Below are 16,024 nucleotides of genomic sequence, written 5' to 3'. Positions count from 1 at the left end.
GGTCTCCAGCCTGTGGGTCAGGGGTCCAGCGTAACCTAACCCTCCGCCGAGGGGGGCTGTCACACGCACACGCTCACGCACGCACGCACACACCCCATGCTGCGGACCCCGGGACCCCCGGGGGGCAGCGGCGGACCGATACCCAAACACCCAACGCCGCCCAGACGGAGAGGCAGCGCCCCCTCCCCCCGCCCGGCAGGCGTCCGAGGCAGCTGACATCACAGAGGTGTCCGCCGGCAACCTCGCGGTCATGTGGCTCCCGCCTGGCTCTCCTTCACGCGCAGACGCAGGGCCAGGGTGAGACCTTCCAGGGCTGCCAAGCGGGCAGGCTGCCAGCGGCGACCTGGGCGCGCGCCCTGGGCAGAGCTGCCCGGCCTCGCGTCTCCACTGCTGTCAGGTTCTGCTGTAATGGAAAACTGCTCTGCACAAGGCTAGAGTGTGACGGTTCTTTCCAGCGCCCCTCCCCCGCCCCGCCCCTCTGCCGCCGTCTGGTCTGATCGGAGAGAGGGAGGTAGAAGGAGAGAGTAGTTGCACAGTGGCTTCCTACTATGTCCCCTGCTTCAGGCCCTGGGCCTGGGTGGTTGCTCTTTTCCTTCGGCATGGGGCTGGTGTCGGGGTCCAAGTGTCCGAAGAGCTGCCAGTGTCAGGCCCAGGAAGTGGTGTGCACGGGGGCGGAGCTGAAGGAGTACCCCCCCGACATACCCCTGAACACCCGGAGGCTCTACCTGAACGACAACGGCATCACCTTTTTGCCTGCCATGAACCTGGGGCTGCTCAGCGACCTCGTCTACCTGGACTGCCAGCACAACCTGATCAGCGAAGTGATGGATTACACCTTCATCGGGGTCTTCAGGCTCATCCACCTGGACCTCAGCTCCAACAACCTGACCTTGATCTCCCCGTACAGCTTCTCCATGCTCAGCAGCCTGGTATGGCTGAACCTCTCCAACAACCCTCACCTGTTGTCCCTGAACAAGTACACCTTCGCCAACACCAGCTCCCTGAGGCACCTGGACCTGAGGAACACCGGCCTGCAGGCCTTGGACCACGCCGCCTTCCAAAACCTCCCCACGCTGCAGACCCTGTACCTGAGCGAGAACCCCTGGAAGTGTAACTGCTCCTTCCTGGACTTCACCATCTACTTGATCGTCTCCCACCTGAACCACCCAGGTGAGGGCGCGGCGGGGCAGGCAGACGCGGGCCGGAGTTGGAGCCACGGGCTCTGGGAACGGGGGGTCCAAAGGCGGGGGCGGGGAGGGACGTCTGGGGGAAGCGATGGAGGGGAAGCGTGCTTACTGGTCCTCAGGGCCCGCCCGTGGGTCGGCTGTAGAGGCGCCAAGGACAGCGGGGAAGTTCTGGAAGGGGGATTCAAGGAGCCGGGTCTGGTCCCAAACTCAGAGCTTGCCCGTGGGCTGCCCTTGGGACAGTCGCACGTTCTCCGGGCTTCCGTTTCCTGATCCCTAAGGTGGGGACAGTCACATGACCAAACACACAGAGGTTCCGCGTCAACATACAAGAGTGAGTGTGGAAACGATAAGGGACCGGAATGGCAAAGTAAGAGAGTCGTACGGGGACACCGTATTCCACGGGGCAATATTTTAATCCGTTCAGCTCAGCGGCCAGAGGTTTCCAGGATCCAAGCACGTTCGGTCACTCATGAACCTTAGAAAATCCCAAGGTGTGGTGTGTAGAAGAGCCCGTTTGAACCAGGGGCGCGGGGCCCGTGAGCCCCTGGACAGTGGTGGGGGAGGCCAGCGAGGGGAGCGGCTCCCTCCGGGGTGCCGACCTCGTCGGGCCGCGAAGCTCGGCCTGAATCGGGTCTCACCCGGGAGATTCCCAGGCCAGGCGCTGCCACTCTAGCCACGGGCCCCACCCTCCACCGTGGCCCCGGGGGGACACCAGTGCCTCCGCCCTCCCCTTTCGGGCAGGTACGAGAACAGAACCGCCCCACCGAGTCCTGGCACAGCCTACGCGTCCCGCAGACAAACGCCTGGCAGACGTGGGAAGGCAGCGTCCGGCGAGCCCGGGGCCAGCCCTGGGTGCCGGCAGGGCTCAGCGCACACGGTGTGGAAGGACAGGGCACCTGCGCAGGAGACACGGCCGTCCAGGTGCCTGTGGGGGCACAGGCCGGATGGGGAAGGTGGGCAGCTGGTCCTGCGAAGGTGGGACAGAGGGAATCCCGGGGGGAGCCGGGCTGTCACCCAGGTTACGGACCCAGGGGTTCAGCCCCTGGGGAGCAAAGCCAGACGCCCGACCAGGCTCGGCCTCAGGCCAGGCCACGAGCCCCGGGGTGTGGCCAGCGGCTGCAGGGTGGCCGTCGCGGGGTCTGCAGTTGAAGGCCTCCCTAGAGACCAGCCCCACCTCCAGAAACAGGCATGGACGTGCAGGCGGCTTTCTGAGCATGAGGACAAGGAGGCCGGTCCCGCTGTGGGGCGGACGTCGCCTGGGGAGAAAGAGCCACCTGCCTGGTGTGCTTCGGAGGCCTGGGGGGCACTGAGCCATTCCTTTGCTCCACCACCTCCCCGTCTGAGGCCCCCCCTCCCCGGGCTAAAGTCAGCCGTTTGAGGTTCACCCTTCTGGGCCCCCCAAAGGGCTCTGATCTTGCAGAGGAACCGCAAATATACACAAATCTCTGGCCGGAACGACACGCGTGCCCCTAACTCTTTGCCAGCTCTGGTGTCAGAGAGAGCAGGGAATTCTTGGGAAGTCCAGTGAACTGAGATTCTTCTGCAACATTGTGTCACCTTGAAGGAAGCCAAACAAAAGGCATGAGGGCAACAGTGCGTCTTTCCCATGTCACCTTCTGGCTGAAATCGCCCCCACCCCATGGGGCAGCAGTACAGGGTGTTCTGTTCACCAGATTTCACGGCCACGCTGAACAGGCACGTCGAAGCTTTGGTGCTATTACCGAAGGTCTCCCTCTAAAGAGACCCTCCAACGAGGTACGCACGGAGGCACGGAGACCCCGCCGGGTTCTCAGAGTCCGGGCGCGCGCTTTGCAACCCGAACTTTCCGGCAGAGGCGGCGGCGCGCCGTCCCGGGCCAGCTGCCAGGGCACCCTGAGCCCTGAGCCCTGAGCCCGATCGATGCAGAGCTGAAACAGACCCCCAGTGCCCGTTTCCCCTTCGGCAGAGGTCAGCAAAGAGGAGGACCAGCTGGAGCTGGAATTTTCCAGTCATCAGAGCTCCTGGAAGGGGGAGCGGCCACAGAGCCCTACCCAGGACAGTGCACCCGCACAGGACAGGGTCGAGGCCTCTCCGGATGCTCCCAGAAACGCAGAAGGGCGGCCTCCTGCATCCCACCCCCCGCCGCCACTCCCTGGCCTGGTCCAGCGCGGTGCAGACGGTCTAGATCCAAGCTCACCAGGACAGTAGCCACATGTGGCCACTGAGCCCTCGAAGTGCGGGCGGCGTGACCGAGGAGCTGGCCTTCCCCTTTCGCTTCACTTCAATTCACCGGAACAGCCACACGCCTGGCCGGTGGCCGCCGCGCGGGGCAGCACCACCTTGTAACGTGGGACGCTTTGGAATCCCGCCTCCTCACAGCGTGGCGGTCCCCTGCCAGCCAAGCTCAATGCTCCCCCGGTGCCAGGGGACACGCCACTGTCCCTTCAACTTGAGCATTGATTGTACGTTCATCGGGCAGCCGGGTTGCCGGGGTGCTTTGGTCGCAGAGAGAGAAGCCGCGGTCCCTGTCTGTAGTCAAACAGTCCGGGGAGACCAGAGGGAGGGAGTGCGGTAGGGGCCAGAGGGCACGCACCTGGCCCCCGGCGGCCATCGCGTGACTTCGGCGCCTTCCCTCTCTGAGCCTTGCCGGTCCCCGAGGGAAGGGGGTGGGGTCCTGCACTCTCGTACGCCCCTCTAGCTGGCCATCCAAGGACTTAAATGGAAAGACAAGGCGCGCTTAGAGGAAGTGAGAGGAAGCTGGTGAGCAGCAGACAGGGCCCCAGACGAGCCACGATGGCAGTGCCAAGGGGGACTGTCCCCGGAGATGAGACCACGGCCACACAGTTCAGGGTGCAACCACGCAGCGGACAGCCGGGCACGCCTGCTCTCCGCCCCCCGCCACTGTCTTACGTGGCCCGTCTTGGACTAGAACAATGTCTCACCCCCCAAACCCCCCGGGGACTTGGTGCCCAGTACTCTCTTCCCAGGCCTGGGCTGTTAACCAGCGGTTCTCAGCCTCCGTGAGGCCAGGACCCCGGGGCCAGAGGCTCTGGCGCGGAGAGCCGTAGGCGCAGGCGCTCCTGGGCCACGACCCGAGACCCCGGGCCACCAACGCCCTGCGTTCCAGCCCCGCGGAGGCTGCGCCAACTCACCCTGCGGGAGATGTCAGTGATTGATGATGTTTCTAAACGTCTCCGTCATGGGGCACGTGCAGTGTGACCGGGGACACCCAGAAACAGTGAGAACTCAGAACAGGACAGCGGCCAGGCGTGGGCGCAGGTGTGGTTTCAGGAGAGAGGGACCTTCTGTGTGAGCTGTTCGATGACAGCCGCCAGGCAGTCCTCCTTCGGCCGGGCGCCTGGGCAGGACTGCCACCAAGGCGGGGGCGGGGGGGGAGCAAAGCCACTCGGGGGTGTCCGCAGGGAGCAGATGGGCTGGGTCCACGTCATTCGAGGGCGCTGTGAGCAGAGAGCACGTTCGCCTCGCTGCAGGCTGTTTCGCCCCGGCCGTACTGAAGGCCGCTGGGACCGGACACTGGCCCCGTGTCCACCCACGGGGCATAAAGTCACCCACAGCGCGCCAACGCCCAAGTTTCCAGAACGAATGAGGGTCCTCGCGCCCTTCCATTGCCGCTACCGCCGGGCTCCTGCGGCGGCCAGAGAGAAAGGCTGGGGGGGCCACTTCGGGGCTGCGCAGGGCTCTGCTTGCCTGCATCCCCCCCATCTCAAAGCCCTGCCTGCGGCTCCCCCCAGCTGATAGCCGGAGGCGCCCCCGCAGGAGGGCCCTGAGGGGCTGAGGGGAGGCGGCAAGCGCGTGCAGTCCAGGAAGCGTCCCGGCGACTGTCCCGACCTCCGCCCAGCCGGGACCCCTGAGGCTGAGGTCCTTCCCAGCTCCGACACGCCAGGCCTCTGGCCGCTCTGAGCATCTGTCTCTGGCGCACGTGTTTCCGCCTGTGAGCAGCGCGCTGCACGTGGAAATAAATAAGGGGACAGGTTATGTTTCCTTAGGAGCTCTTCACAGGAAGAGTTTAAACATTAATGACACCTGTAATTAAACCTGGGCTCCTTAACTGGGGCGCATGCCCGGGGCCCCTGCAGCGGGGCTCAGCGAGGGATTGCATGGGCCCCGTCCCCTGCCTGGGATGGGAACGCAGCGTCTGAGCTCTGCGGTGCGCGGTACGCTCCGTGGTGCCTGGGAGCTTCCTCTCTCTGAGGCAAGGAGATCAAGCAAGCCAGAGAGGAAATAATGTACAAACAACGTATTCATCCTGTATCACAGGAATAATTAAAACTACGCGGTGGGGTGCTTGAGAGCGGAGGTTAATTTGGTAAAGCACCTCACATACCAGGCACTCCGGAATCAGGTCTATAATCTCTGCGTCACCACGCCAGACGAGGAAAAGACTGGACGCTTAACAAGCTAAGGCAAAGGAAATGAAATAATAAAATAGAAGGCAACAAAGTAGAAGGTAAGGATATTAAATAAGTGAGGTGAACAGAAACCAATAGTTAATCTGAGTGTATCGGTCTCACATGAAATGTTCACGTGGGCGGATTCAAATACAAGGTTTGCTAGACTGGATGACAGACAAAACCCAGGCACACGCTGCTTACAAAATGGGCCTTGAATATAGAAACACAGGAAGGGTCAAGGCGAGAGGATGGGAAAGGAGACACAGCGCGAACCCGAACCCAGGAAACGCGATACAGCCCTTCTCAGGCCATCGGGCGCGGCTGCGCTGAAGGGGCGCGGCGTGGCGTTACCTGAGACGTCGTCGGGAGAAGGCCAGGCTCCCAGGGAGAGGTGGCCGCGACGACCTCCCCCGCGGGAGACAGCGCGGCGTCAGAGCGCGTGAGGGGGAGCGCGGCGGCCCGTCCGGAGAGGCAGAGCGGCGCGCGCCCCACCTGGGGACTAGGACGCGCGTCCCTCCTTAACCGACAGACTCGTAATGGCTAGGCGACCATCGTTCTGAAAAGTCCATAAAAAGCCGAAAATGATCAAACGCCAGCGCAGGTGCGGGAAGAGCTCCACAAAACCGCAACCGAATCGAGGCCCGTGGGCCAAGGCGCCCAACAAAGGCCCCGCGGGCAGTTTCCCAGGACACAGGCCGAAGGTGCCACGGCGGACCTGATGTCCGGCCGTAAGGCGAATCCTCAGACAAGTTCGAAGGACTGAAATCACAGAGGGCACGTCCCTGAGTGCAGTCGAATTGCACTCAGAATTCAATAATAAAAATGCCACGATCCGACCCCCAAATATTTAAAAAATTAACTAGTTCTCCCCACGCATGATGGTTCTTATTAACAGGGCCGACAACGATCAGACCCAATTACAGGAGCTCCTCAGCGGCCTCCTGGGGGAGAAAAGCGGCCCCCTCTCCTGGTATGTAACCACCCCGCGAGGGAGCGCGTGGCCGGGGCGATAAGGATGCTACAGGGAAACGCTACGGATGCGTTCAGCGGTGGCGACAGCCACATGCCCTCTGAGCAACGGGGATGAGGTTGGAGAAGGGTCCCCCAGGAAGATGCGTTTACACTCAACCTTGAAGGCTAGGGAAAAAAAATGAAAAACGGGGGGGCGAAGGGGGGCACTGGACTCCGAAGGAGCGGCGTGACAAGGCAGCTCCCCCAGGACGAGGAAGAGCGGGCGCTGATGGGACTGGTGCTGGGGGCGGGGGCCAGGCCGGGAAGGCGGACGGGGCAGGCGCCCCGGGCTCACGGGGGAGCGGGGCCGGGCCTAGCTGTGCTCGTGGAGGGGGCCGGGGCGTGTGCGAAGTGGCCCGAGCGGCGAAACCAGGGACCGGCGGGCGCCTTGCAGTGACTCGAGGTGGGCGGGGGGCAGGGAGGGCCGAGAAAGCCAGTAAAAAACGCAGGCCCCTCCCCCCAGCGCCACCCACACCCCGCACTTAAGAGCAGCCGACAGTCACAATGCGGTAGACTCGTCGCCTGATTGCTCCTCGGGAGGCAATGCTCCCAGACGGGGGGGGGCGAAGGGGTGGTTGGCGGGTGTTCGGTCTCATCTCCGCCGCCCAAGCCCCGACTGGAAAGCCAGATAAATCTTTTTAGAAATAGACGCCCTACCCCCGCCCCAGGCACACCCAGCCCCTCCGCAGCCCACGGTTTCCCTTCCCAGCACGTCCGTCTCCGCTGGCTCCCAGGCAGCGTCCGGGGCAGGTGGCCCAAGCCACTCCTGCGAGAATCCCTGAGGGGCAGGCAGAGCCTCCCCTGCTGACCCTGGAGGCAGCTCCTGACCCAGGCTGATGGAGACACGTGGCGGGGAGGGGAGAGGGGGCCGTGCCCCTGCCCCCGCCCCCGCCCCCGCCCCTGCCCTCTGCTGGCCACTTCCCGCGGGCAGGGCCGCCTGAGGGCCGCTGTCCACACTCCGTCTCGGGGGCCTCCGTCCCCTCCTTCCCTCCGTCACAAGCCCCTGTGCTGGCCCCGCTCTGAGGGGCGTCCTCCCCGCCTCACTCACGGGAGGCCGTCTTCCTGGGAGTGACACGCAGTGTCCCTGGAGGTGCGTGACCCCGAGCCCCGGGGCAGGGGCAGGACTCGGGGCGCCCTCAGCCTGGCCAGCGGTTTCCAGCCGCCCCCCCCCCCCCACAAGCCAGCCGCCCGGTCGCCATCGGCGTCTGTCAGCATCACGTCAGCCTTCCTTCCTCTCCCCCTGCCCGCCCCCCGCTCTGGCCCGAGCGCGCTCACCCCTGAGTCCCCTCACCTCCGAGGGCACGGGGGGAGGGGCGACATCATACGGCCCCTGCCCTTGCCGCCCCGCACGCAGGGGAGGGGTCCCTCCACACCAGCGTCAGCCTGTGCCCCGCGTCTGCAGAGCAGGGACGGCCGCAGGTTCTCCCTCCGTCTCCCGCCTGATTCCTCCACGCTTTACCTAGAACCTTCAGGTTGCAAAGCCGCTCTAGGTCTGGACCCTTCTGCATAAAGCAAAGATGGGCACGTTACGTCGGGGAGGGGGAGTTCTAAGAATTCAGTGAGCATTTGTGTATCAGCACGCAACAGTCTGGACGGAGCCCCGGGCCGTCTGGCTCCGGGGTCCCCTTTTATTCCGTTCTATTCTGAAACCCATGGGGCTCGACGTGGGGAGGCGCTCGGGGAAGAGGGCAGGCCGCTGCGTCAGCTGCTAGAAAGGGCCGGAGCCTCTGTGGGTCATGTGACTGGCCAGCATGGCAGCACCGCTCCCCCGCGCGGCTCTCTCCCCCCGACCACCCTGGCTTCTCCTGGCAGGGGCGGGGGTGCACAGGGGACACACACCAGGCATTCCCAGGGAATCTGGTCCCCCCAGGAGCTGAGACGAGGGGTGCATGATGCCCGTGGGTGGCCTCTGTGGTCCCTGGCACGGGCGTAGGGTCCCCAGGAGGGCGGCCGTGGAGTGTCAACGCTCCACAGCGACCTCTCTCCTGGTGTGGTCTCATTCTCTCGCCAAGGACCCTTCAGCAGCAAAGCCTGTTTTCAGGAGGCGCCCTGAACGAAGCGAAGCCTGGGGCAAGAAGCGGTCCCGGGCTCGGGGCGTCTCTCACCTTAACGCCCCTACTGATCGATCACCCGGGGTCTCGGGAAGACACAGACTCTGAGTCAGGAGGGCTGGGCGGGGCCTGAGGTGCCGCATCTCTGAGGAGGCCCAGGGGGCGCCCGCAGACCACACCTGAGCAGCGAGGCAGGGCCAGACAGCCCCTCCAGGCACCCCTGGGCCGCGGGACCCGGCAACTTGCACCGTTTCGGCATTCTGCCTTTTGTGTTTTCCCTCCAGATGGTCAAAACGCCACGTGCGTGGAGCCCACGGAGCTGGCCGGGTGGCCCGTCATGCAGGTGGGGAACCCGCTGCGGTACATGTGCGTCACGCACCTCGATGGCCAGGACTACCTCTTCCTGCTGCTCATCGGCTTCTGCATCTTCTCGGCGGGCACCGTGGCTGCCTGGCTCACGGGCATGTGCGCCGTGGTCTACCAGAGCGCCCGGCGCAAGTCCAGCGAGGCGGAGGAGGAGGACGAGCCGGGGCAGCGGGTGGCGGTCAGCCGGCGGATCTTCCAGAGCAGGGTGGAGGCGGGCCAGGACGGCTTCCCGCAGCTCATTTAGCCGCCGGGGGCCACGCTCGGGCCGGGCGCCCGCCCCAGGCTCCCGCCTCCGTTCTCGTCCCCGCTTCCCGCTCCCGCAGAGCGGTCCTCAAGGTTGGAATCTATTTGTAAAATAAAACGTTTGGTGGCCAGGTCACAGGCTGGTCCTTTCCCGCCCCACCCGCCCGGGGGCACGGCCACGGGCTCAGCGGGATGGCAGGCCAAAGCCCGCAAAGGCCGGGGCAGCTTCCCGTAGGCAGGGGGCCGCGTCCGGCGCGCACCCACCCTGCCCTCCGCCGGGAGCTGGAGGGGTCCGAGGGCCTCAGGGCGCCAGATGAGCCCTCCGGGGGAAACAGCCTGGGGGGATCAAGGGTGAAAGGAGTCAGGTGGAGAAAGATGCCAGACAGAGACGAGAGCCCCGCGGATGGAACGCGCCCGAGGGCCGTCTGCTCGCTCCCTCCCGGGGACCGCAGCGGCTCTACAACGTTCACGTGAGTTCACAGCGACCGAGTGCCACCTGGGCACGTGAAAGACAGGCCGCCCAGCCGGTCAGCAGCACAGCCGCCCGAAGCCCATGTTCTCCCTTCACACAAAGCCGCCCCCCAACCCCAGAGGCGTCGGCATAACCGACAGCTCGTCGTGTGCGCCTGGGACAGAGCCCAGGAGGGAGGCGCGCAGAGGCCCACCCCACCCCCGCCCGGCGCTGGGGCCCTGCCACGCGCCCAGCATCAGACCCAGCTTTACGCGCAGGTTCTCGCCGGCGAGGCTCTTGCCCTGTTTTCCTGAAGCTCAGGGAGGCTCGGTCACCAGCTCGGGGTCACGCAGAGGCGAGGCGGCAGGACAGTTGCAGGGCCCCGGGCCGCCGCTCCCCGCACCCGGGCTCTGCGAGTGGCCGGCACACACGGTGTGGTCCCACCCCCGGGGCGGCCCTCCTCACAGCTGCGGCCCAGGGGGACGGGGAGGCCGAGGGGGACAGCGTGTGAGGGAGAGAAGGGAGCCCAGACGCTGCAGCGCCTCAGACGCACCTGCTCCTCGGGGTTAGGACGGGCTGGGCGGTGGGAACCGGCGACTCCCAAAGTTCCATGGGCTTCGCACGACAGAGACTTGCCCCTCGCAGGTGGGGGGGCGGCCCTCCTCCCTCCGGCAGCTCTAGCCCCCGGGACACGCCCTCAGAGGCCCCCTGCGAGGAGAGCGGCCATGCCGAGGGCACATCGCTCTTAGCTGCCCAGCCTTACGGGCAGACAGGGCATGCGCCCAACCCCCCGCGACGGGAGTCTGAACCCCCGTCCCCTGTGGACCCCACAGCTGAGCGTTCTGGGTGTGAGAACCACGCAGTGTCTGAGCTTTCGAATGTCCACTGTGGCCATAAGATGTCACAGGAAACGGGGACCCGCGTTACTGCAGCACTCGGGGTGGGGCGAGGGCCCGGGGGGTGACCGGGCAGGGGCAGTGGAAGTGGAGAGACGTGGATACCGTCCAGAGTTAGGTGGGAGGGACGGAGGACGCAGTTCCGTGAGGGGCGGGGCGGGGAGGAAGCGAGGACAGCGCCACAGCCCGACGGGGACAGCCGGGCCGGGACACGCCAGCTGCGGGCCACACAGGCCGCACGGCGAACACGGGCGTGGGCCGGGCCCGCGTGGGCGGCGCCCATGTGGCGGGCAAGCGGCGAAGTCCACAGACAGTGTCCCGCCTCGGGAAAACCACGGGGGAATAAGTCGAGCATGTTCTTTAGCGGAATAAAAAAAAAAAAAAATCAGCCACAGCGTTTCAAGTGTCCCTCCCTGGGGAGGGGACACGGGGACCCGAGGGAAGGCCGCCGTTTCTCCTGACGCAAGGTGTGGGACTCCAACCCTTCAAATAAACTGTGTGTGTGCGCGCTTGGTAAAAATGAGCGTGTGGGTTTCTTTTTAAAGAAAAGCCTGGCTGGTCTAGGGTGTTGCCACCTCCCAGAGGGTCCTGAACCACCCGGCACAGAGGGGCGCGAACCCCAGTACGACTTGGGGTGGCCGGGGGACCCTGCCTGTGCTCGGCTCAGCGGCTGCGGGCCCTTCCCCGCAGCCACGTGAGCGGCAGCGAGCCTGGCCCTCGGCCCAGCCCCCCGTGGAAGCAGCGCAGAGCTTGGCTCTTCCCCCGGCCCTGCTGCCCGCCACCCAGCCACGCCGGACGGCCAGACCCGTGGCGGGGACTCCGCAGCCCTCTAAACAGCCACCCCCCGGGGACGCCCTGACACAGAAGCCCAGAAACCACGCAGGCTGGACGCAGCCCTTTGGGGGTCGCCGGGGTCCAGGGAGAGGCTGCTGTGGCGGACCTGGCCCCAACCCTTACCCCCACCCAGCGAACAGCAGGAAACGGGACTTCCCCGCATCGACCAGTGTCACCAACCTGGCGGGACAGCCCCTCCGAGCTGCGTGAACCTGGACACGATATAATCTCTGTCGTCCTCATTGTCCCTTTAGCGACACAGGATCGGACTCAGGCCGTGGTTCTACTTAAGATTCTTCATAGAAAGGACCTAGTACCCTCCCTGGTACAAGGCAGGCCCTTGGGAAAGGGTGGCTTCAGGGACAGAATGTGCTGCCTGAGCTCCCTCGTGCGACGACCTTCCTTGTCACTGGGACTCGGAGACGCCCGATCCGTGACGCCTCCGGCTGTGGGACCGAGTCGCTGGGTCTCCACGCTGAGCCCCCGGCACCAACAGACCACCTCCCGGAGCCTGCCCTTCCGCCGCAGCTCCCCGCGGGGGGCAAGAGCCGCCCCTCCCCGCACGCCCCGGCTGGCCTCCCTTGACCCACCCCACCCTGCCCCCTTTGGGCCCCGTCCACACCCGTTTCCTGCCACTTCCCCAGCCTGAGTTCCCGTTGTCACTGAAACCATTAATGGTCATGTTACAAAATTCTATTTGAGCAGCAGCTGCCGCCAGGCGGAGCGGCGCTCTGTGCCCCGTACCCGCACGGGTGTCCTGTGCACCTGCCGTCACTGAAATCCCACCAGCCCAGCAGGACAGGCACCAGAAGCAGCCTCCCGTCCCACAAGTCACCAAGGGGCGGACGCAGGCGTGCCGCCGAGCCTCAGAGGTGCGCGCCTTTCTGCGCCCGGGGGTTGTTCCCCTGATCCTCTGTGCACAAGGCGTTATCATCGTGCAGAGGGGAACCCGGGGCTCAGACCTCAGACTTCTCAGGCTCTTTCCCGGCGGCTCGGCCACCCCAGTTCCTCCGTCTCTCTGGGTCTGTGCCGGTGGCTGTCGCGCCAACGCACGCCTGGCGGCCACCGGGGCACAGCAGCACAGGGAGTGGGAGCGAGGGGCCCGGGAGACGCGGTCAGGCCTCACCGACATGTCCAGAGGCTTTCCCGTCGCACGAGGCGGGAAATTGCACACGTCAGTGAGTGAGTGAGTGGGTGAGACGTGGCTTTTTAACTGTTGCCTGCAGCGCGGAGAGCCCCGTCCGACACGACGTGAAGACCACGGGAGAGACGGCCCCGCCGCGCGGACGGCTTTTCAAACCCACCTCCCGACGCCTGTTCCTCCGCACGAGGACACTTCCTTTCAAAATAGCATCTTTGGGAGAACCAAGCTGCCAGCGAGCAGGCGACCGCAGAGCGGGGAGAGGCTGCGACGCGTTAGCAGGTCACCAGGACCTGTGACTGCAGCGTGAATCGCGCACGGGCCGCGTTTTGGGGCCGACACGCACCGCGCTCGGCCAGCCTGCTGACTTCATGTGTGGGAGGAAGTAGCTCAGGGAACGAGAAAGAAAACAAGGGGCCCTGCCCGGCGGGGCTCAGTGGGTTGGGGGTCGTCCTGCAGAGCGAGGCATCGTGGGTTCAGTCCCCGTCACGGCGCAGGCCGGGGTCGTGGGTTTGGTCCCCCGTCCGGGCGCGTACGAGAGGCGGCCGGCCGATGTTTCCCTCTCACAGGGGTGTTTCTTTCCCTCTTCCTCCCTCCCTTCCCCTCTCTCCAAAAATAAATGATCTTTTCAAAACATTTAAAGAGAAAGAAAAGAGCGTGGTCCTGTCCCGATATTCAAACCGCAGGCCGCCGCTCCCCCATCCATTCCCGGGGAGCCCGCTCTGGACACGGCAGTAAAATCGGCGCGCGGTCAGCCCCCCGCCCCTGACCGAGAGCCTTGGAGCCGGCAGGCGAATCGCCCGGTCTCAGCAAGTTCCGACCTGCCGTCCCCAGGCACGTCACGCGCCAGAGTCACATCTGGCCTCCGACCGCCCTGCCTCTCCGCGGACCCTCTCCTGGGACAAGGTCAACGGTTCAGCCAAGACCGCGCAGCTCTGTGCCCAGTTCCTGACCCCGGTCACCCTGCCACCGGGCCGTTATGCCCGTGGGATCGAGTCCCAAGGCCTGGCGTGCCACGAGCTAGGAAATGCAGCGAAATTGCAAAAATCCTCCCTTTAGAGCAGCGCCGCTGCTCTTCCGGGGCATAGAAGGGCATCTGCAGTCCCTGCACAGCCGTGGCCGGATCTGACTGGCACCAAGAATCGCCTGGGTTTGAGGAGAAAGGAGGAACTGCAGCTGGGAGACCCCCGGAACGTGCGCCCGAGGTCTTTGGCTCACGCCGCACTCGGCCCGCCGTCCGCAGAGCTGGGGGGTGAGGGCGGAACTGTCCTGTGCCTGTCTCTCAGGGGGTTCCTCGGGGCTCCGCTGAGCGTGGGCTCGGCGCGTTGCTGACCCCTGCCCCGACCTAACGGCAGGCGAGAGAGCGAGCCCTGGATTAGAACCTTGGCTTCTGAGCTCGCGTAGCGCGCAGCCAGCCGCTGCGAGGCACAGGGGCCAAAGAGGAGCAGGCGGGTCTTCAGCGAGATCTGAAGAGCCATGGAAACCTTTGCTGCGATTTCTGTACAAGGCACCACGGGAGCATCCCCTTCCCAACAATAATCACCGTAACTTCTCCAGACCCTCTGTTGTCATCTCTCGTTGAGCACAGAGGTACTTCCAAGATCAAGCCCGCCCTCCCAAAGGCCCCCAAACACCTCTCGGGTCTCCGCCGTCCCCGCTTCCCCTTCCGGAATGCTCTGCCTCCGTCCAGCACGGCCCGGCCCGCCGGCGCAGCTCAGCCCCTCAGCTCTCGCTCCTTCTGCCCGGGATCCACGGACAGAAGCGGCCGCCTGCCCAAGACGCCTGCTCGCCTTCTAGAAGGCGGGGCAAAGGAAAGGGCCTGGACAGGAATTTGTTCCCCAGTTTGTCTTGCTCCTGCGCGCTCACTGCAACACAGAGACCCACCCGCCCGAGGTCAGCAGGCCTGGGCTGCCTGTGACCGCGTGTGACCTGGAGGTGTTAACCTCAATCGTTTCTGTCTCTTTTTTCTTTTTTACTTTGTTCTGCATTTCTTAGTCTCCTAACACAGCTTTTTCGTTTGTTGGTTTTATGAACTGCCCGGCCAGGTAACAAGAGTGAAAAATATGTAATTTTTGTCTATGTTTTCTTGGAAAATTCTTGCTTTCATCTTGCTGGGAGCCTTTTCCCAGATCACCAACACAAGCCTATAATCAGCCCCGGTCGACACAGTATATTTTTTGCTGATTTTATTTTACGTTTTTATTATTTTTTTTCCCCAAATGCCCCACCCCTCTGGCAACCATCAGTCTGTTTCTTTGGTCTCTTTAGCTATAAAATAAGATGACAGCACTTTCCTCTTCAGGAAGATATGGCGACGATTACATAGAAATGCGGGCTTTGTCACAGGAAAACAAGTCACCCTTAAAGCGCTCGGTGATCATGATTTCTAACCCTGCTGGACTCGATTCTTTACCGTGGTTTGGATATTATACACACACCATCAATCGCTACAGAAGGTTTAATAAGATACTCAGAGATATAAAACGGTCTGTGTTCTACGTCGGTCCCTGGTCAAAGTTTTGGCTAGAATTTTAAGTTGGGCGCCCTGGTCCTGCCAGACGTGTTGGCACACCCCGTAAAGCGGGGCTCTCTGAAGAGACCCCCCTTCTAAACCTGAATTCCTAATCCTCAGCCCCGGCCCCCCGTAAGATTTCAAACCTCAGCGAGCCATTGTACAAAAGGTATTTCTGATGCGCCCCCCTTTTTAAAGGGGGCTCCCGTTAAGGTCTAATTACAGAAACCAAGCCCCCCCCCCCACAAGTCCCTCATGAACAGCAGGCAAAGGCAGCAGATGCTGGGGACGTGCGAGTGGGGCGGGGGAGACAGGGCAGAAGGGGAAAGGCTGTGGAAGCCAGAACCGAAGGGGCAAAGACGCGAAGAAAAGGCACCAGACACCTTCACGACACCAAACCAGCTCCTTCTAGAAGGCGAAGCGGGGAGCCCGCGGAGGCCCTGATGTCCAGCAGAAACGTGCGAGAAGGCGGCTGCGTGAGTGAGTCAGGCTGGGTAAAAGGGGACGTACAAAGGGAGGACAGAAGCCTGGGGGGTGAGCGAGTGCCAGGGGAGGCGCCAAGAGCTCAGGTCTTCTTTGCCTTTGACCTCCCCGTGTGGGCTGTGGCGCCCAGGCCAAGCGGAGGAAGCCTGTCAGCTCCGGGGGCGCCTGCTCGGGAAGGGCAGCGGCGCAGAGGGGCCTCCTCTTTTCAGGACGACGTAGCTTTGACCTTGGCTCGCAAGCGCCTGCAGGCCAGCCCGGCACTGGGGGCGGGGCGCGGGGGAAAGATGGGCAAGAGAAAACGGGGAGAAGCCTCTGGGAAGAGGCTTTTAAAGAGACTCGCGAGTTACTCTCTTTGCCAGATCCCACACCAGGCAGACAATCAGTGGCAAACGCAGTTCCCCTGGGTCTGCTCCCGTGAAGACCGTCCGTAGGCTCACACGGATGGACGGTCCAGAGAG

At 64.0% G+C, this 16,024-nt stretch overlaps 1 protein-coding gene across 1 annotated transcript; it reads left to right on the top strand.

Moving 5' to 3' along the window:
* Positions 1-548: 548 nt before the first annotated feature.
* Positions 549-9,250, top strand: LRRC52 (leucine rich repeat containing 52). The gene is made up of 2 exons (XM_054587827.1): positions 549-1,170; positions 8,925-9,250. Exons 1-2 carry the CDS (start codon positions 549-551, stop codon positions 9,248-9,250), a joined length of 948 nt encoding a protein of 315 aa, XP_054443802.1.
* Positions 9,251-16,024: the final 6,774 nt, after the last annotated feature.

The sequence above is a fragment of the Pteronotus mesoamericanus genome, unplaced genomic scaffold (genome assembly GCF_021234165.1).
Source record: "Pteronotus mesoamericanus isolate MK-2021 breed Mesoamerican mustached bat unplaced genomic scaffold, CSHL_Meso_final scaffold_1186, whole genome shotgun sequence".
NCBI classification, from domain to species: Eukaryota; Metazoa; Chordata; class Mammalia; order Chiroptera; family Mormoopidae; genus Pteronotus; species Pteronotus mesoamericanus.
The sequence above is the reverse complement of the archived record's forward strand: the minus strand, read 5'-3'. Positions and strand labels throughout refer to the sequence as shown.